The sequence below is a fragment of the Procambarus clarkii genome, chromosome 35, assembly GCF_040958095.1.
Source record: "Procambarus clarkii isolate CNS0578487 chromosome 35, FALCON_Pclarkii_2.0, whole genome shotgun sequence".
Lineage (NCBI taxonomy): Eukaryota > Metazoa > Arthropoda > Malacostraca > Decapoda > Cambaridae > Procambarus > Procambarus clarkii.
The window spans coordinates 32,513,110-32,535,566 of record NC_091184.1 but is presented as its reverse complement, the minus strand read 5'-3'; the positions used below and the strand labels follow the sequence as shown (position 1 = coordinate 32,535,566).

At 41.9% G+C, this 22,457-nt stretch overlaps 2 protein-coding genes across 3 annotated transcripts in view; one reads left to right on the top strand and one right to left on the bottom strand.

Moving 5' to 3' along the window:
* Positions 1-15,178, top strand: part of LOC123768399 (uncharacterized) — a 45,720-nt gene extending 30,542 nt beyond the window's left edge. Inside the window, exons 1-9 of one of the 2 annotated variants that reach the window (XM_045758883.2) lie at positions 5,281-5,537; positions 9,417-9,530; positions 9,691-9,764; positions 9,985-10,106; positions 11,189-11,304; positions 11,646-11,812; positions 12,130-12,317; positions 13,639-13,750; positions 14,275-15,178. In XM_045758883.2, the coding sequence (XP_045614839.2) occupies positions 9,707-9,764; positions 9,985-10,106; positions 11,189-11,304; positions 11,646-11,812; positions 12,130-12,317; positions 13,639-13,750; positions 14,275-14,354 (843 nt within the window). In that variant the 5' untranslated portion in view covers positions 5,281-5,537; positions 9,417-9,530; positions 9,691-9,706 and the 3' untranslated portion in view covers positions 14,355-15,178. Of the gene's footprint in view, positions 1-5,280; positions 5,538-9,416; positions 9,531-9,690; positions 9,765-9,984; positions 10,107-11,188; positions 11,305-11,645; positions 11,813-12,129; positions 12,318-13,638; positions 13,751-14,274 lie in introns of those variants that run through there. The other variant, XM_069336274.1, reaches the window with a different exon arrangement.
* Positions 15,179-15,504: 326 nt separating this feature from the next.
* Positions 15,505-22,120, bottom strand: LOC123768398 (uncharacterized). The gene is made up of 8 exons (XM_045758882.2): positions 22,027-22,120; positions 20,683-20,743; positions 20,058-20,179; positions 19,022-19,137; positions 18,566-18,738; positions 16,936-17,123; positions 16,351-16,461; positions 15,505-16,202 (listed from the first exon to the last, which is right to left on the bottom strand). Exons 2-8 carry the CDS (start codon positions 20,738-20,740, stop codon positions 16,017-16,019), a joined length of 954 nt encoding a protein of 317 aa, XP_045614838.2. The 5' UTR covers positions 20,741-20,743; positions 22,027-22,120; the 3' UTR covers positions 15,505-16,016.
* Positions 22,121-22,457: the final 337 nt, after the last annotated feature.

Here is a 22,457-nt window from a genome sequence, read left to right as displayed (position 1 = left end):
TTTATTTAGTGAATATAGAGAACCCAATCCATTGGTCCAGAAGCTCGGATCTTAAGGTAATGGAACACTGAGGTAAGGATCCTAAGGTAATGGAACAATCATTGTAACAATTACTGGAACATTGCGACGATCATTGGAACAATCACTTGATCACTCATTGGAACATAATTCGAAGTCATGTGAATTAATCATTGGAACAATAGCTGTAATCATATCTTGAGGTTATCTTGATTATCAATCACTATACAATCATTTGAACAATCACTAAAATAATCATTACAACTATCATTGGAACAACCATTGCACCAAACATTGAAACAATCATTAGGCTCAAGCAATGAATCATTGGTACAATTACTGTAAAAAATAATTTATATAATCATTGTAACAATCACTGTAGCAATCACCAATACATCATTCAGTAGGAGGTAAATAACTACAGTAATCACCGGTTACAAACACTGGCTACACCTCATTAATAGAGTCAGACTCAACAAAAGCCAAAAAAGACGATGGAACACGTAAAAAAAATAGACAAAAATCCTCAAGAAGAAAGAGGTTATTCCTCATGCTGATATGTAGTGAAGAGCATCGTCGGACAGAAAGAAGAGAGCCTTTGGCGGTCACAAAGTTGCTCTCTCCGTCAGCGTCGGCGTCGCTTCCTGCTGGAGAGGACGTGGGGTGGTGGGGAGAGACTTCCCAGTGGGCGACGCCAACTGAAGGAGATCCCCGTCAATCTACACCGCGGACAACCTAGTCCATTTTAATTAGGATGTGTCGTCGGGGCGGTGTTTGGTAATGGAAGCGGCGGGTTGTGGCCACTGTGCTCATGACACCTAGACTGTTATCTTGGGTATGGAGGCAGGCGGCTTCTGCTAGCAGAAGGGGAAAAAGAGATGAGGTCTGTTCTCTCTCTCTAAAGGGTTACATTGTGAGTTTCCTGGGGGCTGTTTCTCTGGAGTCCGTCTCTCATGGGGGTCATAGTGTGACTTTCCATCGGGTGCTTATACGCCCTAAACTGCACTCCATATCTCCACTTGGCATGGATTATTGGACGTATCCAGCCTCGCAACACCCCACTCTGAGACTACGAGGTCACTAGTCTCTTTGACATCTTTGTTTCAGGATTTCTCTATATCTGTTTTTACCTCTCTCTCTCACTCTCTCTCTCTCTCTCTCTCTCTCTCTCTCTCTCTCTCTCTCTCTCTCTCTCTCTCTCTCTCTCTCTCTCTCTCTCTCTCTCTCTCTCTCTCTCTCTCTCTCTCTCTCACACACACACTCACACACACAGCTACATAAAGTCTATATTAACAAGAACAGATAATATCCTAAATAACGTAACAATTGATTAATCTGTAATTTAACGTTTTAGCTGCCAGAGAGAGAGAGGAGAGGGAAAGTCTAAAGGAAAAGACCCTAAACCAAAGACTGAAAAAAATTTGCCAAACTGAGCTATGATAATTTTTTTTTGACACGAGAGGTCATGAGAAAGGTGAAAGGTTACCAGTGGAGGCATTCTGCAGATATTTCCTCCATTTTGAAGGAGACATGCAGCAATCACAGGTCGCTAACTGGTCCAGTGAATCAATATACGAAGACCAGTCAACAGGTGGGTGTCGACACCATCTTTTTTTGTGTGTGTGAATTGAGAGGTATTTATTCACCTATTTGTGCTTCCGGGGGTTGAGCTCTGCTCTTTCGGCTCGCCTCTCAACTGTTTCTACTACTATTATTTTTTCCCCACACTCCACACACACACACACACACACCAGGAAGCAGCCCGTGACAGCTGACTAACTCCTAGGTACCTATTTACTGCTGGGTAACAGGGGCATAGGGTGAAAGAAACTCTGCCTATCGTTTCTCGCCGGCGCCTGGGATCGAACCCGGGACCACAGGATCACGTGTAGAGCGTGCTGTCCGCTCTGCCGGCTAGCTCCCATGTGTGTGTATGTGTGTGTGTGTGTGTGTGTGTGTGTGTGTGTGTGTGTGTGTGTGTGTGTGTGTGTGTGTGTGTGTGTGTGTGTGTGTGTGTGTGTATGTGTGTGTGTGTGTGTATTCATCTATTTGTGCTCGCGGGGGTTGGACTTTGGCTCTCTGGTCCCGCCTCTCAACTGTCAATCTAAATACATTGTATATGATAGGGTGAACAAAGACAAGCTATTTAGCATGGGTGGAACACGAACAAGGGAACACAGGTGGAAACTTAGTACCCAAATGAGCCACAGAGACATTAGAAAGAATTTGTTCAGTGTCAGAGTAGTTAACAGATGGAATGCATTAGGCAGTGATGTGGTGGAGGCTGAAGCCATACACAGTTTCAAATGTAGATATGATAGAGCCCAATAGGCTCAGGAATCTGTACACCAGTTGATTGACAGTTGAGAAGCGGGACCAAAGAGCCAAAGCTCAACCCCCGGAAGCACAAATAGGTGAGTAAATACCTCTCAATTCACACACACAAAAAAAGATGGTGTCGACACCCACGTGTTGGCTGGTCTTCGTATATTGATTCACAGGACCAGTTAGCGACCTGTGATTGCTGCATGTCTCCTTCAAAATGGAGGAAATATCTGCAGAATGCCTCCACTGGTAACCTTTCACCTTTCTCGTGACCTCTCGTGTCAAAACAAAAAAAAAAAAAACTAAATTTTATCATCGCTCAGTTTGGCACCTTTTTTCAGTCTTTGGTTTAGGCTTTTTCCCTCTTAGTCTTTCTCTTTCCCTCTCTCTCTGGCAGCTAAAACGTTAAATTACGGATTAAGCAATTGTTACGTTAGTTAGGACTTTATCTGTTCTTTTTAATATATATATATATATATATATATATATATATATATATATATATATATATATATATATATATATATATATATATATATATGACTGAAAACTCACCCCAGTTATATATAGTCCTGTCGTATCCATATACGACTTTATATCGTATCTATATACGATATATAGTCGTATATAGTCCTGTATATATATATAGTATATATATATATATATATATATATATATATATGTATATATATATATATATATATATATATATATATATATATATATATATATATATACCAAGAGGTATACTTTGCTCTTCAGTGTATATACTCAGAGTTTAATTTAGTCCTGGACTGTATTCAGGATTGAAAGTATATATCATGCTTGGTCCGTAAGCTCTTGTGGTGGCCTTAATAACCCGCTAGACGTTAATAGGCCTTTATAACCCTCCAGAGGTTGATATTCCTTAATAATCTTCCAGAGATTCATAGGCCTTAATAACCCTCTAGAGGTTGATAGGCCTTAATAACCCACCAAAGTTTGATAGGCCTTAATAACTCTTCAGAAGCTAATAGGCCTTAAGCTCATCACCAAACCAGTTATCACAAACTGCCAGTTCTCACCAACTGACAAGCGTCTGATTTGAAGCGGTTTTGCCATACCCAAAGCGTACGAAACTTGGCGACTAATTTATTGAAGCTGAAATTTAGCTGCCAATTTAAGCGTCAGTAACATGGCATTTTTAATTTCACAGAAGCACCGGAATTTTCACGATGTAGTCGAAATTGTCTTAGACATAGTGTAAAGCCAAGTTGTTTATGCTATAAGCTTATTTCTATGGAGATAATACACACACGGTCTGGTTCTTATCTTGATTAGACATGTTATTTGTTTATCGTAACGTGATGAGGAACACAGTGCCCGGTTGCCATAGCAATAATATATATAATTTTCCCACCAAGCAAGCCTAGCCCCACGACTGAACTTTTGAGAGTAAAATAACTCTGGAAACCATCTACAGGTAAAGTTTCAGTGGCAAATTGACGAGGTCTTTGTTGAGCGGTTCCAGGGCGGAACTGATTTATATGTTACGAGTGCGATTAACAATCAGGGTTGATTCCCAGAGGCCAGAGATGAGAGGCATTTTGTCTGGTTCAGTAGGGTGAAGGTGGGAATGGGAACTATTCTGCCTGGATCTGTAAAGATAGAATATATAATTTATTGCCTGTTTAATCCTTGCAGAGAATTGTACTTAAATATTACAAATGACTCGAATCTAGCTTGGCAAAGTGGAATACAATCAAGAAGTTCTCAGAGACCTGTTCAGCTCTCTCTGTATCGGTAATAAATACCGTTTGGATATATCGTAACTTTAGAACACCCTCATGTTATAGTAACATTTTCATAAGATTGCAATTGCAGTTAATGAAAACATATGATCAATTAGTTTGCTTTGGACATTTGAACGTATACAGCAAATATTACAATGTGTGGATTTATGATTTCCTCGCTAAGTGAAATATGCTTTTCGTGTGACAGGAAGTCCCTTCACTCCTGCGTAAGCCAATAACTGTCCATCCTCCGGGTGCTATCAAACTCTAACCAAAAAGATTGGTACTAGGCACTACCAAGAGACGGGTATTACAAATTGAGGTACCAACACCAGAAGCATGAAGACAATACCAAATGTAGTACATCCACCAGGCGTCACAGACGCTACCAACGCGGGTACATCTACCACAGCCAATCCACCTGAAGGATGGAAGTACCGCCACGAGAGGAACAAGTTCCACCGAACGTTCCATGAACCATGAACGTGGTGCACCATGCCATCAATCCCAAATCTGAATGACACGAATGATCAAAAGACACCCGAATTGGTGATTCTAAACGACCCCTTCTATCCCAGGGTGGGATAGTATCAACCAGGGTGTGTTCACATCAGGGGGAACAATTTCAGACGGTATCCCCCCTTTTTTCCCTGAGGGACAGATAACACGGAGGTTGCACTTCACTCCCTGAGCAGTCGAAGCTGACCATTCTTCTCCCGCCTCTCCCTATCGGCATCTTGGGACCTCCTCCGCTTCTTCCTACGACCACCTTCCGGTGTCTAAATGATGAGGGCCTTTTGTTTTATACACAATGAAACCTCTTACCGAAACACTCACGGGGATAAATGCGAAAAGCCGAATCTGTTTGTTTATCTGTGTATCTGCCTGCCTTTCTGTGTGTGTGTGTTTGTGTGTGTGTGTGTGTGTGTGTGTGTGTGTGTGTGTGTGTGTGTGTGTGTGTGTGTGTGTGTGTGTGTGTGTGTGTGATTTCGGGATGAGGGGGGATGGGGTGATTGAAGGGGGGGGGGGCGGGGGAACCTCGTTTAGGGATGACGATGGGAGGGGGTGGGGTGGGGATGGGGGAGAATAGAGGGGGTGGGGTCGTGGTTGGGTAGGGGTGTTATCGTGGGGTTAGGTTAGTAGCGTGAAGACTGAAGCAACACCGAGAGACTGCTGGTAGCGAACAGTGTGTCAGTGGTAGTTGGCCTGAGAGGTCGTCTCTTCAGTGTCTTGAACAGAACGCACGCACCCGTCCTCACGCACGCACATTCGCGTCCTCAAACACACGCACACTGACGTCCTCCGTCCCAACACTCACACCTGGCCTGACCAGCTAAGCAAGCACCTGTGGGAACCACCAGCTGGGAATGTAAACAAATCCACCACGTGCTCACGAGGACTCTCCACGTGGTGTTCGCGAAGGTACGTAAGTGTCAAATCTCCTTTACAATCTGAAGTGTTCTCACAGTTGTAGTCACAGTTCACCAAGAGAGTGGTAAGTGGAAGTTCACACCCAGACACACCCAAATAATTTTTTTCACATTTTCAAATAATCACATCAATTACAAATAATAATCGGTTTTATATTTATTGGAGTTATCATAAGAGCGTCTGATGTTGATTCGTGCAAGAAATTGCTTTTCAATATCTGGTGTCCTGCAGTGCCCGGGTCTAGAAGATCTCCATGGAGGTCCCGGCTAATACACAATTACACTCTACCCGCTTCAAGACCCCGGGCCAACACAGAAGCTGGAGTGAATGATCCTACAACAGGAACGGAAGAAGCCAGAAGAATATAAGCTGCCAACATGTCGCACTCTTATGTTGATACATTTAATACCTTATTAATATCCCCCCCCCCCCACACACACACACACACACACACACACACACACACACACACACACACACACACACACACACACACACACACACACACACACACAGTTTCAAAGCATTATATGACAAAGAGTATTGGGAAGACGGGACACCACGAGCGTAGCTCTCATCCTGTAACTACACTTAGATAATTGCACACACACACACACACACACTCACGATCCCCTTCTTGACTTGTGAGAATGATCTCCCATTGGAAATTAGACTTCTTCTTCCCAATGTTTGCTGATGGCGCGATAATTACATAGGTAAACATGAAGGAATATGCAGGAAGACAACCTATGAGAACGGCCTATCAAAGTGGCTGCTAGAGTACAACTGTAGCCAATGCAATGAAAGGAAGATTAACACTGGGAACAGGAGGGTGGAAGGAAAGTAATGGAAGGGGGGGAGGGGGACACTACCCATGAAACAGAACAGAGAAAAACACCTCATGGCAGATATCGCATCAAATCTGTCTCTCGCAGCACACATAAACCAGTAACTTCAGCAGCATATGCAAGGCTAATCAACACAATGAATGTCTATCGAAACCTATCATGGTTGTTGATTTATGTAATAAATTACAGGGTGTCATAATAGTCGTGAAACCGATGGATTGTTTCAAGCGTAGATTAGACATCTATATAAAAGGAAAACTCCCTAGTATGAACCGGTAAGCCTTCTGCAGTTTCTTTAATTTGTATGTTATGTTCTTGAATATGTGGCAGCATTATGGATTTAATGTGTATTAAATTAAAAAAGAAATTGTAGAAAGTTCAGGGTACTGAGAGGCAATAATTCAAAGAGACTACTATAGAAAACAGTAAAGACACAATCACCACATACAAAACACTGACGGGAGTTACAAACAGAGATCACACTAACGTGATGCATCAAATGAATAAATCCACAAGGGCCGTGACGAGGATTCGAACCTGCGTCCGGGAGCATCCCAGACACTGTCTTAATCGACTGAGCTACGACAGGGTTAAAAAGGGTTGAAACCGAAGTTCTACTGAACTTACTGGATCCCGTAGCCTCTCCCATAGTCTGGGATGCTCCCGGACGCAGGTTCGAATCCTCGTCACGGCCCTTGTGGATTTGTTCAACTGACGAGAGTTGACAGGAGAGCCAAAGTTCAATAATGTGAGTTGACAGGACAATGACAGATGAAGGAAGTTAACAGGACAACTAAGGACAGACTATTTGACATGAGTGGAAGCTAAGTACACAAATGAGCCTACCTACCTAGGGAGCCGGTCGGCCGAGCGGACAGCACGCTGGACTTGTGATCCTGTGGTCCCGGGTTCGATCCCAGGCGCCGGCGAGAAACATTGGGCAGAGTTTCTTTCACCCTATGCCCCTGTTACCTACCAGTTAAATAGGTACCTGGGTGTTAGTCAGCTGTCACGGGCTACTTCCTGGGGGTGGAGGCCTGGTCGAGGACCGGGCCGCGGGGACACTAAAAAGCCCCGAAATCATCTTAAGATAACCTCCCCGTCACTCCCTCCCAAGTCACCTACACCCCACTCTCAAACTCCTCCCAAGTAACCTACACCCCACTCTCAAACTCCTCCCAAGTCACCTACACCCCACTCTCAAACTCCTCCCAAGTAACCTACACCCCACTCTCAAACTCCTCCCAAGTAACCTACACCCCACTCTCAAACTCCTCCCAAGTAACCTACACCCCACTCTCAAACTCCTCCCAAGTAACCTACACCCCACTCTCAAACTCCTCCCTAGCAATCTACACTCCCTCCCAATAACCTTATGTCCTCTCAGTCGCCCTTTCCACTTTCTCCCTCCCTCAACCTCTCGCCCTGCACGTGCAACTGGACAAGTCTGGCTGTTGTTGACCTTAATGTATGTAATGAGTGAATGGTGTTAATACATGTGTGACTCACAAGCCAACCACTCAGTACATGTTTTGTTTGTCACACACACACACACACACACACACACACACACACCATGTGTGTGGTATGGAAAAAAAAGTAGTTAGTAAACAGTTGATTGACAGTTGAGAGGCGGGCCGAAAGAGCAAAGCTCAACCCCCGCAAACACAACTAGGTGAATACACACACACACACACACACACACACACACACACACACACACACACACACACACACACACACACACACACACTAAATTCCTGACACAAGACACCTACTGACAACTGATTACACCAGTTGATTGACAGTTGAGAGGCGGGACCAAAGAGCCAAAGCTCAACCCCCGCAAGCACAAATAGGTGAGTACACACTAAATTCCTGACAGAAAGATACAATCTTCTTTAAGTACTGTGTTTATTTTGTTTAAATGATGCGTGTGTGTGTGTGTGTGTGTGTGTGTGTGTGTGTGTGTGTGTGTGTTGAGAGGAGTCAGACAAGGGCGTGTGTTGATCCCACATGAACCCATGTTACCCATCAGATGAATATTTGAGCACAGTTGCCTAACAACCAGATACAGTTCAAGTGCTCCGAGGAGCTCCCAACTAGGTCAACGCTCTTAGCTTCTCAGCACATAATTTCTAATTATTTCATCATTAACCATTGCGAATAAACACATTTTTTTGTTTCCATTAAAAGTATTTGTTATTTATGGTCCGATTTGAGTTTGTTTTTTCTCCTCCATGTGATTGCAAGAGTGGTGATGATGGGAGACGCATCATAGTGGCTCATCAGTGTTGATGATTTGGGAAGTGTTGATTTTTTTTATGGCGACGAGGGCTGGGGGTGTTTTCTTTGCATGACTCCCACTGTGGTTTGTGTTTGTTTGTGAATAGGTCTGATGTGGCCTAATTTTTTGGGTTCACTGGAATTATTTAGACAGTGCTTTGGTGTCTTGGTAATTTATATGTAGTGAGAGGTCTCCTCCCCCCTGATGTGTGCTCGATGTTAGACGCTCTTTAACAGTGATAAGTTCATATTTGAACTTTATTTTAGCACTTTGCTGTATGAAACAGTGAAGGAGGAAATGTTCAATTGTCTCAGGCGTCTGGAACGTGGCAGTGGATAGAGAGTTCATTTAAATCTGTCCTGTAAGTATAGTTGTGTGGTGTATCCCAGCCTTAGTCTGGTCATTGTTATATCTATTTCTCTGTTTTTATCTTTGACATATTTCCAAGTTTCTCAGGTATTTCGTATGGTTCCATGGTGGACTGTAGAGGATTATATATTTAAAGTTCCGTTGCAATATATATATATATGTATATATATATATATATATATATATATATATATATATATATATATATATATATATATATATATATATATATATATATATATATATATATGCAACAATGATCACTAAAACACTGATCCAAATATGCGGAAAAACCACATGTAAAAAATAGAGAATGTGTATATATTGTCATAGTATTTTCTAATGTGTTTCCGGAAACTTGAGCAGCCAGAGCACCGTTTACCGTGGATCGTGCATGTGGCCACAGTATTAAACCAAATCAAGAAGTGAAACAACCAGCTCCTGGGAAAACATCTCATCCTTGAACTTGGTCTAAACACTGTAAGTAATTAGTGGCTTTATAGTTTGTAGAATATTTATATATTATATATTCATATATATAAATTGGATATATAAATTAAATATTGTTACTAGTGTTAATATTATAATAAAGTTAACCCTTTAAAATCGTATCTAGTGTCGTTTTCTCTTTCAATTTAAGATTAACTGAAGGAAATATGGCGCCAACGACTTCGCAAAGTGAAAAGATACCAGTAATAGACCTGGGAAACTTGGGTGAGTTAATACTCTTTTATTTGTGTGAATGGATTTTCATAATAAATAATCACTTCATTTTGTTTACCAACTCCTGCTTGGAGAGAATGTGAAATGGATTAAAGCGAGACAGAATTACGTAAAATAGTTAAGCTAATATATGAAGGCCTATGTTAGGTAAAAGGACCAGGGTGTTAGAAAAAGGTAACCAGAGGGATCTGACAATCACTCCACACTTCAGATCTGGGACAGGAGACGGAGACCAGCCAGGAGGAGTGGCAGAGGGTGGCGAAGCAGCTGCATCAAGCCTTCACCGATATCGGCTGCGCTTATCTCACCAACCACGGTGTTCCCGACGACAAGGTGAGAGAGACAGAGAGAGAGAGAGGGAGAGAGAGAGAGGGGGGGGGGGAGAATGAATGAAAGAATAAATGACGAAGTGAAAACTGCATGATTAAACCGTTGCTGTACATGCTCAGCTTCTCGATACCATGAATATCGAACATTAACAGTTTAATAAAACAATCTTCAATGCTGTCACCAACTTGCTTTATATGTAAGGCCATGTAAAGCTCCCCACGCACAAGAAAAAACGTCCCGGCTTGAACCATTATAAAATCCTGCATAACAAAAATGTCCCTGTTATAAAAGTGTTGGTCTATGCTGATAACTTCTTATCATAATTGCTTGTATCACTGTTGAATGCCTTATACGATTGTTTAGGACTGTTATTGAGTTTAAAGTCTGTCGATCTCTGGAAGGCTATTAAGTCCACCATAATAGCTTACTGACCAACCAACAAGTATACATTAATCCAGAACATAGTCCAGAGCTAAAGTAAACTCCGTGTGTGTGCATAAACCGAGAAATGGGATATTCTTCTCGGTGTATATATATATACCGAGAAGAATACCCTTTATATAAATATGATTGAATTTATTTGATAAACTTAATAACTTTCAGTATTTCTATAATTTTAAACGTGAGAGATTTGCTTTGGTGTGTTGCTAATCTAATAGATCTTACCAAAGATTCCAAACCCATGAATCAAGGACTGTAAGTTTTAATTTAATTACAAATATTATACACAGAAATTTAATATGAAATGAGCAAAGCGACTCGTCTGTTTTAAGACATTTCTATATGAAACTCTTCAGTTATCTTATACTATGTAATGTTTTACTTCATAAATAAATAAGATTAAGGTATAAAAACGATATTCTTATGGTTATGATTCGAAGCAAAACGAAAATAATGGCTCAGTAGGATCCATTAGCAAATTATCTGTATTCTATATAATTGTGTGATTCCTTGAGTTTTCATGAAATAGAAAACATAGTTTTAATGTTTATCTAAAAGCATGCAAATGTATGTTCTTGTATACATAACTGTCCTTCACATTATGAAAAGAGTATATATGTATATATTTCTACATGTTTGAACAGCTGAGTCTGCTGTATGAAGCAGCTTCTACCTTCTTCAGCCTGCCTCAAGAAAAGAAGAACCTCTTTAAATTTGATCCAGAATCCGTGAATGGCTACGTACCCATAGACGGCGAGAAGTGAGTTGCCTTGTTAGAGATGAATTGGTTCACGTTAGTTTATTATTCCACAATATATATTTTAAACTTTAACTTTTTGGAGGACGTTTGCCCCAAGCTTACTGATGAAGTAAGAACAAGGGGTGGCTTTCTGTTGCTATATACTACTGGAGCTTCCTGGTGATATACCGATGGCTTTCTATTCAGATAGTCTACTGGTGGCTTCCTATTGAGATTCACCTCAACAGGAATACATCTCAACACACACAAACACACACTCGTCACTCCAGCCATATCCACAACTCAACTCACAGCACGCGTCCTCATACCACTAAGAGTCGACGCTCTCTCACCTTTCACAGGTATAGCAGCAGTGACCACGAGCTACACGAAGGTATCTTGGCGAAGAACACCGATCGTATCCCCTGTTTCCAAGAGATTCCTTCATTCAAGACGGCCATCGAATCCTTCCTCTTCTCCTGCAGAGCCCTCTCCGAAAAGATCATGGCCGCTATCTCCATAAGTCTCGGTATGTAGAGAGTCAGAGAGAGAGAGAGAGAGAGAGAGAGAGAGAGAGAGAGAGAGAGAGAGAGAGAGAGAGAGAGAGAGAGAGAGAGAGAGAGGACGGGGTTCATGGGAATAAAGTATATTAAAACGACCCAAGTTCCAAAACGAAGGTTTGGAACTTAGATTTTGCTCTGGAGCACTAAACTCGTGTAACTTGTGTAAATCTTATATGGACGGATGAGCAAGACAGAGAAGCAGGAGGCTGAGAGAGAGAGAGAGGCAGAGACAGCCATCCTTGATATACGGACTCATAAGCTCAAATACCTTTTGTATTTCAAGGCAAAGACAAGGATTACTTGCTGTCAATGCACCAGAAGGCCGGGACTGCCGACAGCCTCACAACGATGCGCATGAACTTCTACCCGCCAGTTCCCCCAACCACCCTGGGGAACACCACCCGCTTCGGCGCCCACAAGGACTACAGCACCTTCTCTCTAATCTTCCAGGATGACAATGGAGGTCTGCAGGTTAGCGTCTGTTCAAACGCATAACGAACAGTCTTTCATTTTAGTTTATATTTCATAACCTTATGAGAGGCTTCCAGGACTAGGTCAACTTTTCTAAGTTGTGAGAGGAACTCGGGTTATTTAATGCTGTTTCAGGGTTACAAAAGAATGTTCTGTGATATAGGAAGCTAAGGGCCAGCTAATGTCATTCTACGTCCATGCCGTCAGTCTATAGGCAAGATCTTTTTCATAATTGCACAGATGGTTTCAAGACGATTATAAATTAAGTATGCCAGTGGCTGCTTCCAGGCTAGTTTATGTTTTCAAGTTAGATATTCACGGCTTCCAGTTAAATTAGTACTTTGCCAAGGCGATAAGAGAGGTCTTGCAAATCAATTTATTTATTCCAAGAACGGCTTACGCGGCTTTCGGATTTAGTTATGTTGTTCCTAAAAATCATACAGAGCCTGCACGTTTGCTCTTGCTCCATGACTGGCAAGAACAACCTTGTTGTTTGTTTATGCTGCTCCAGGAAAGGCACACGGCCTTCAGTAATACTTATGTTATACCATAGATGGTGAGCGTTGCCAAGTTACGTTATGTTGATCATATACACTCTGAAAAGGTCTGCGTCATTTTTGCACTGTTGCAAAACTTCCTATACGGCTTTCAGAATACTTTATATTACTAAAAAATATTAGGGATTTCCAGGTCGCAATGACCTGGAAACCCTAACTAATGTGATGAATCAATATTTTCAAACCTGAGAGCATCATAAATTGCTTCCAGGTCATCTTATGTTGTTAGAGAACATCAGGTAAAAGCTATGCTCCTCCAGTGTATCATTTAGGGCTTTCATATTAACTTATCTTGAATCATAAAGAGCCTCAGGCAAATATATTTTGCTTCGGGACACCATGACTAGATTCCAGGTCACATTAGGTACTCCAAGAACGGCAAACGAAGCTATCACACTGTTTTGCGCGACACGGGTAGTCTTCAAGGCTAACAGTGGGTTACTTCTACCTGCGTCAGACAGTACCGAACCCTGTATCTAAAAGCTTTATTAATTGCCGCTAAAATTATGATGGTTAGTTTTAAGTATTATCGAGAAAAATCACTCTGAATCAGACAACATCATTTGTATTATAAATGTCAAAAAAATGGTCTAATGCCAATATATGGACATTTACACCTTACTTTTGGTAATGATTAATATTTGGAAACGTTTTGTAATTTCCTTATCTGCAATTTCACATGTAAAGTCTTATTTTTTAATTTGATCTCTTTCTCGTTATCTCTATCTGTCTGTCTGTCTCTCTCTCATTCACTCCTTTCCCAGGTGCTTGACCGTGAGGGTTCGTGGCTGGACGTACCCAACTCGCCTGGCGCCGTTGTCATCCTAGGCCGGGGACTTCATAAAGTATTACTCCAACGACAAGTTCAAGGCCGTGGTGAGTTACCAACAACGCTCGCTCAGCTTGTTCGTTGGCGCGCTAGGAATTGTTTGTCTGCGAAAGTTGTCTAAAGGTCTCTGTTAACCGACTTGCTTTCTTGACTCATTTAGCACCCGTACGTTTGGGTTGCTGGCTGTATTGGCTACCGTTAGTATTGCCTATTGTTTGTGTGGGGTGTCTTTTGTGAGGATGTTGTGTGTATTGGGGAGTTATTTATGAGGATTTTGTGTATATGGAGAGTTATTTGAGGATGTTGTATGTGTGTGTGTATGGAGAGTTATTTGTCAGGTTTGTTTATGTTTTTGTTCGTTTGTTTGGGGGTGTTTGTGTTGTGCTACTTGAATAGTGTTCTTTGATTATGTTATTTACATGTGTGAGGTTTTGTATGATGCTGCATTCATGTTCTCCAGAGTACGTGGTCATATGTTCTTTCGTTTCTCGAAATATTAGCATGAGTACACATCTTCCACATCACTGCCACCACCCAAATAAAAAGTAATGGTAATTTGTCTGTTCCACAGATGCATCAGGTTATCATTCCTGCAGAAGAGGTTCAACGGAGGGCTACCAGGCTCTCCCTCATGTACTTCGTCCACGCTGACAACGACGTCTTAATGATGCCTTCCTCCTCCTGTGAGAAGTCTCCCACCGTCAAGGAGTATATCATCTCCAGGGCAAAGAAGGCCATTGGCACGGAGCAAAATGAATAGTCAAGTGTACAACACCTTAACGGAAGAATCAGCAATCTCTACGGAACAAAAGTGCCCTAGAGATTGATTATAAAGGAAAGTGTATGAGGGAGAAATTCTTTCAGCTTCTGTAAACACTTCCAGTAGCCTGGGCAGTTTAGTGTAGTTTATGTTGCTTATTAATGATTAAAATACTAATCCTGGTGGCTGTGGCGCACCCTATACCCTACCATGTGTTCTGTGGCGGACCCCATACCCACCATGTCATCTGTGGTGACTACAGACACAGAAAGTCTGTGTCAAGAGAGTCACACAGGGCAGGACTTCAAATTGAGCTCGCGTAAAAAATCCTTTAAACTTGTCAATTTCATGTTGAACTTTCATCCTTAATCCAGCAGTATATCCCGCTCTCTGTATCTCTTTCTCAGGCTCTCTCCTCTCTCTCTCTCTCTCTCTCTCTGACATATGTTTCAGTGCATTTAATATATTGATAATCTAATTGACATTCACAATTATGTATTACATAGACTTCTCCAATTAGGCTTATGAACATGTATATAATATAATGGATAAAAAAATAGAATTCTTTAAACTGTAATTTTAATTACACTAGTTAAATATTTCTGGCAAATTCAAGTTAGACCGGTTGTCCCCTCAGAGTAGTTCATACATTTTCAGCAATAAATAATTAACCTTCTTGAGTAAATAAATCCAAAAATAAAGTGTGTTACTTTGATATATGTATTTAATTAACACGGCACATGAACAAAATAATAATTTACCAACAAGTAAGGTAATTTTAAAGCGAAATAAAGGATAAATAGGTACTGCCTATCATCGAATGAAGTCAATGGCTTGTATGCATCATTTGTGTAACCATGCCAAAGTGTATATATAAATGAATGTTTCTAAATAGATTACACGCCTAAGCCGACCACACCACTGCACACGAGCGTCAAGAGAGCAAGGATATAATTATATACATTTTACATCATTTTGTTGTGTAACTGTACGTCATAATGAACTTTAAATTAGCACAGAAAGGTTAAACAGACAACCATCCAGTCTGGACTGTGAGACAGCTTCATTTTAGATTACATAGAGTCTGACGACCGTCCAGTGGACAGCGAACGAAATGTCTACAGTTAATACCACATTTGTTTGAACCTATCTACAAAACAATTACTTTCCCGAACACACTAAGATATGGAAAGTTAGTGTACGCCTTTGTCTCTATGCACATAATGTACATCTGTACACACACTGCATTTTAATGACTGCCATGGTCATGCAAGCTGATGTACAAGCACACAGGAAGCTGGTAGTTTGGTGATTCTGGTGATGGCGAGGTACTTGGATCAGGATGGGTATCTTTTTTCCACCAGGTAATACTAGGAAGCCATTGGCGTCAATAGCAGATGTCCAGATTCGACTTGAACACGTTGGGATCATCTTCGTCTGTAACATTGGATCATCTTTGTTTTAATACAAGGATTTTCGTCCTTAATGTAGGGGCCATCTTCTTCTGTAATACAGATCATATTCACCATCAGCAGAGGTCATGTTCATCATCTTCACTGATAATTATAGGTGGCTTTGAATCTTTGGATGGTGTGGGCAGCTGCGGTGATGGGAGCGTAGGTGGAGGAGCCATTCAGGGGCCTGATGGAGACCTGATCGTCAGGGTGGACGAAGAACACCACGGAACGACGAGGAGACCTCAGGAGGACCTCGTCCCTAGGTACCACGACTCGGTGCTCCTGTTCGCGCCAAGACCACAAACACGAAAATCAATGTTTTAAGCATTTATTATGGGGTAAAGATATAGAATTTGTAATAATTTTGAATACAATGTCTGGCACACACATACACGGACGCTGGTAACTCAGGGAGGTGAGAGACACTAACCGTGGCGAGGTACTGGTCTGCCGTCCAGAACTGCAGGAGGTCGCCCACGTTGACCACCACGGCGCCTGGGATGGGCGTCGCGTCGATCCACGCTTCCCCCCGCTCGCGGACCTTAGGTGTAGGCAACCACACAGACACTCAGTATAATGAGGCTTCAGTCTTACAGTTTTTAAGCTGTATTTATCTAATGGAGAGATGAAATTTAAAAATATAATATAGTATTAGTGAGTGCCATCACCTCCTCGCCTCGAAAGCAAAAAGGATTGGGTTCGAGCCGTAATCAGAGATTAACGATTAGGCTCGAAACCTTTACGCTTCTCCTCGCTAGCAATTGGGAACAGGACTGTTAAGAGATTAGAGGGTCCTGTTCTGGAGTAAATATTTATGGAGCATGGTACCTTATCTTGAGGTTACCTTGAGGTGCTTCCGGGGCTCAGCGTCCCCGTGGCCCGGTCGTCGACCAGGCCTTCTGGTTGCTGGACTGATCAACCAGGCTGTTGGACGCGGCTGCTCGCAGCCTGACGTATGAAACCAGTGACGTATCACTGGTAAGAGAGAGATGAATTAAGGTCACCATAAACTAACCTGGAGGCCACCTAGGAGGTCCTGGAAGAGGAGAGTGAAGGTCCCGTAGTCGGTGTGAGCTCCACAGCGGATGGTGTTCTCAGGGGTGTCGCCAGGCACGGGAGGGTAGTGAAGGAGGCGCAGGATCGACATGTTGTCGCCGGTGCATATCATCCTGTGGGTGGAGGTGAAGAAGTCCCGAGCGAGTCCTGTGGACAAGAAGGAAATAAGCTTTGAAAGGTAATGAGGCAAACTTGTGTTTCTACGCGGCCAACAGACACACAAACATCGCGTCATTATGAAGGCGGAAAAAAAGAGGTTTCTGTGTTATATTATTCCTTGTTCTTATTGAAGCGTGAGAGATATGAAATTTTGTAGTGTGTTGCTTTATTTCGGCCAATACTTACTTAGGACATTGGCCATACTATGAAAATATTAAAAAGCTATTTACTACCATGATCAAATTCCTATTGCCCACATAGGCTGCATTGGCCATCTTCAGTAATAACACGCAATTAACAGTAAATAAATTCTATAACTCATAAAATTAAATACCAGTAAAATCAAAATCTAATTTATTTTATCGCGAATTTAATACAGATTACAGATCTATTTTCGTAATATTTTTCTCTACATTAGAAAGAGAATACTCACATAGTTTTATTTATTATTTGCACGGCGGCGTTCGATCCCCAATAGTCCAAGTGATTGCACACCGTTCCTTTACTCCTTCCTTCTATCCAAGCTCCTATCCTGTTCTCATATCCCTCCAAGTACTATATTGTAACACTTGTGTAGCGCTGTCTCTTGATAATTACTGTATCTGGCCAAGATAGGCACGCTATGTCATATCTCCTCACCTAACTAAACTCTTCAAATATAACCTATCGATGGAACCATCAGAGACGAATGGACAAACCAGCGTTCAACCTCGTCCTTTCTTAACTGGTTTTCTTCCTGTGTCTATGAGGGAGTGAGGTCATGCCTCGCTTACTAGCCCTGTTGTACATAATGCGTTATAATTTAACTATTCTGACGTTCAAGTTCTTTGTTGAACCTGGCCTCGAAGTTGTGGATGGAGGTGGCTTCCACGACTTCTTCCTCACGTTGTATTGTCTCTTATCTGTCACACGCTCTCTCTCTCTCTCTCTCTCTCTCTCTCTCTCTCTCTCTCTCTCTCTCTCTCTCTCTCTCTCTCTCTCTCTCTCTCTCTCTCTCTCTCTCTCTCTCTCTCTCTCTCTCTCTCTCTCTCTCTCTCTCTCTCTCCTCTCTCCCTCTCTCTCCTCTCTCTCTCTCTCTCTCTTCTCTCTCTCTCTCTCTCTCTCTCTACTCTCTCTCTCTCTCTCTCTCTCTCCTCTCGGTCTCTCTCCTCTCTCTCTCTCTCTCTCTCTCTCTCTCTGTGTTTACTGGGTCTCTTTCATACCCACATCATGTTCTAATCTTATTTACAATGTATGTTGCAGGTGCCCGTCACATAAGTTATTTAATCAATTTCTACTGCCCAGATGGTGTTGTTTAAAGGGAACAGTAATCCAGTATTGATTGATTGATCAAGATTAAGACCACCCAAGAGGTGGCACGGGCATGAATAGCCCGCAATAATCCAATATTGAAAAGCTCACGTATTTGTAGTAAAATAGTGTTGACCCACCTAGACTGAGAGCGAGGACAGTGAGGAGCCGGTTGGTGAGGACCATACAGGAGTCTATCAGTGAGGCTACGGCGGGCCTCAAGCATGGCACCTCCTCATCCGGAAACCTGCCATCAACGTTCTTCACGTTGTACGCCTCTCGCAGCTCGTGGTACCTCAGCTCTGGGTCCAGTCTGGAACACATTCATTATATATATATAAATATTACTACTTTCACTTCCTCTCATCTTTCCCTTACGTGTTCTAGGTCGAGTCTGCAAGGTATTCCTTTTGTGCAGCACCATCACACACCACTCTCACTATCTCATACATCACTGTTTGATATATTTACATTTACCTGAAGGTAATAAGTATGCAGTGGGTCAAATATTAACCCAAATTCATACATGCGTCTCCTGCCTGCTGATAAGAGCTAGTATGTATACAGGACTAATATGAACAGAGATTTATACCTACTTCTCTCTGTCCACTGCGACATATCCATGATCATCCTCGGCTCCTCTTGAAAACCTGTTCTTCGTCTCCTGTTCCAGGCTGAACAACTCGGCGCTTAACTCGAAGACCCGATTTAACTGTTCAACAAAGAACATAGTAATAAAGTTGGCTTCGTTTTCGATAATCGGGGATCCCGGGTTCGATTCTCGGGCGGGGGCACAAAATGGGTGGGCACGTTATCTTTCATCTAATGCCTCTTTTCACCTAGCAGTAAATAGGTATCCGGAGTTAGGCAACTGTTGTGGGGTTGCATCCTTGAAAGGCTCACCAGTTCAACCTTGGGGAAGGGAGACCTGTCCCCGACAAAAACTAATACAGTTAATTAATTATAATACAACGCGTCTATTGTTGTTAGCTATGAACAAGTTTTAGCATAAACTCTCATTAGGATAATATTTGCACAAACGTATCGTATGCGGTCAAGGTAATAAATAACTTCACTTTGCTTAATAGTTTTAATACGAAAGAAATATATCTATACATTCTCCATAATGTGTGGAGAATCTACACATTCTCCATAATTCTCCACATTCTGCCCAAAACGCTTTGCGACTTAGTGGCTTTGCAAAAATGTATTAACACCAATGTTATGTACTCTCACAAACCCAATGTACTTTCTTGTAAATAAATAAATAAATAATTGTGTAAACAGAAACTAAATATTTTTTGGTCAGAACTGTAAAAAATATTACTTTGGAAGATGACTTTAGATCCACAGTCAACAGTAAAAGTTTATAGATTAGAAGATTAAGTAATTATCGGGAGATATCACTAAGCCATCATTATCATATAGCACTTTGAAGGAATATGAGAACACGGAACTGGGACAGGACGGAGGGATTGAATGATCCCCATCACAGGGATCGAACACGGACCTGTAAAAAGTGAGGTCTTCGATGTTGTTTGAATCCGAGTGGATGGACTTACAGATTAGAAATTAATGTTTCTTCCAGTAAGAGCAACTACTCAGCTTCTGCTATGGCCTGACAAACCTCACCTGGTCATCGGGAACACCGTGGTTGATAAGATAAGCGAAGCCGATGTCCGCGAAGGCTTGATGCAGCTCCTGCGCCACCCTCTGCCACTCCTCCTGGCTGGGCTCCGTCTCCCGTCCCAGACCTGGAGTGAGGAGTGGTCCTTATGTCTCCCAGGACCACTCCATGTCTGAAGGAGACCCTGGAGTGGTCCTTATAGTCAAAGGTCACCTTCCCTTAAGACCAATTCTTTAACATCACCTTTGGTTCATTTGTAGTTTATGCTTTCCAGTCATTATATTTTTCTATATTTAGAACCTGTCTGCCTTTGTCAATTTTGCTGGTTTTACGGTATCTTATACACCGTGAACATGTCTGATTTTGAATTCATGTATTGTACTTGTGCTTGCGGGGAAGGAGTTATTTGGGGAGTCTCTGCATTTGAAACTGCCTCTTCTGTTGTCTATTTCATAGCTATTGTTCTTGTGTGTGTACTCACCTAGTTACTCACCCAGTTACTCACCTAGTTGTCCGTGTGCAAGTGTCTGCGTGCTTGTTCATGTGATATTGAATATCAAACGTGTGTTTTTGTCGTTAAGGAAAGCCTTAAATACATACAAACAGACCAGGCAACAATCGTGAACTCACCCAGCTGACCCATATCGACCACTGGGATCTTCCTGCCTGACAGCGGCGACTGTAACATCTTCTGCAAGGAGAAGTAACATCATTAGAATACGGACGTATTTCTGTTGCATGCCACGCGGTGATATTAATGTATTTACACCGGTTCATGCGGTTATATTAATGTATTTACACCAATTCATGAGATTATATTAATATATTTACACCAATTCATGAGATTATATTAATATATTACACCAATTCTTGAGATTATATTAATGTATTTACATCAATTCATGAGGTAATATAGAAGATGGGTAAGGTGCAGTGGGTCTATTGACTCACGGGACACTTCACCTGTACTCACCTAATTGTACTCACCTAATTGTACTCACCTAATTGTGCTTGCGGGGGTTGAGCTTTGGCTCTTTGGTCCCGCCTCTCAACTGTCAATCAACTGGTGTACAGATTCCTGAGCCTACTGGGCTCTATCATATCTACATTTGAAACTGTGTATGGAGTCAGCCTCCACCACATCACTTCCTAGTGCATTCCATTTATTAACTACTCTGACACTGAAAAAAATTCTTTCTAACGTCTCTGTGGCTCATCTGGGTACTAAGTTTCCACCTGTGTCCCCTTGTTCGTGTCCCACCCGTGCTGAAGAGTTTGTCTTTGTCCTACCCTGTCAATTCCCCTGAGAATTTTGTAGGTGGTTATCATGTCTCCCCTTACTCTTCTGTTTTCCAGGGATGTGAGGTTCAGCTCCTTTAGCCTTTCCTCGTAGCTCTATCCTCTCAGTTCCGGGACACCTGTGTCCCAATGTTCTTGTTTTTAATGTAACAGTGGATTGGGAGATAGAGATTGATAGATGAGTTGATACACAACGCTGAATAGATCAGTTGAGAGTATCACTCTTAACAATTCTGTGGATATGGTTGTTGGGGTCGATATTTCCTTCATATGTACTCAAGACGATGTACTCACAGTACTCACACAACAAAAAAGGCATAATACACTGCAAAGCAAGCATAATACACACACTAGCACGGAAGCATACTACTAACATTACAAAGCAAGCATAGACCTCACACTAGCAGGTCAGCATAAACCTCTCATTATAAGGAAATCATTATATTCACACTTGAAAGCAAGCATGATATTCCTACTACACAAAAAAACATTGTACTCACATTATAAAGAAAGCATAGAACTCACACTACAAGGAAATCATAGTACTCACACTACAATGAAGGCACAGTACTCACACTACAATGAAAGCATAGTATTCAATCTACAAGGAAAGCATAGTACTCACAATACAATGAAGGCACAGTACTCACACTACAATTAAAGCATAGTACTCACTACGAAGAATGTGGTGATCCCTTCTCTAAGACAAAGAAGTTTGGGAATGTTCTCACGGGTCTGGAGACGAGAATCAGAGAAGCTGCCACCTCTGCTACTCTCAAAACACTGACGTGAGAGTTGGGTGGTTACCTTGTGGTTACCTTGCGATGATTTCGGGGTTTAGTTTAGTCCATTTATTTTACACCCCATACCCATCCCGTGGACGGTGGTGGTGATAAGGGTTACAGTACATAATGGGTTCAGGGACTGAACCTCCTAGTTCATTTAGTTAAGTAACAATCATGTGAAGGTAGTTACATAATTTTCAATACACACGCACACTTTTGGAGATTTTGGTGTCAATGTACGAGAAAGGCGATAGAGAAGAGGCAGTTAACTACAGACCTGTTTCACTTATAAGCAAATTACTTGGAAGAATTATAAGGTAT

What these genes read in the sequence shown, in the direction of transcription:
- LOC123768398 (XM_045758882.2), bottom strand. Translation starts at nt 20,740, where the DNA reads ATGTTACAGTCGCCGCTGTCAGGCAGGAAGATCCCAGTGGTCGATATG. An exon ending in ACGGTGTTCCCGATGACCAG is followed by an intron (nt 19,138 to 20,057) that starts GTGAGGTTTGTC and finishes TTTGTTGAACAG; the next exon opens with TTAAATCGGGTCTTCGAGTT. An exon ending in CAGACCAGTACCTCGCCACG is followed by an intron (nt 16,203 to 16,350) that starts GTTAGTGTCTCT and finishes TGGCGCGAACAG; the next exon opens with GAGCACCGAGTCGTGGTACC.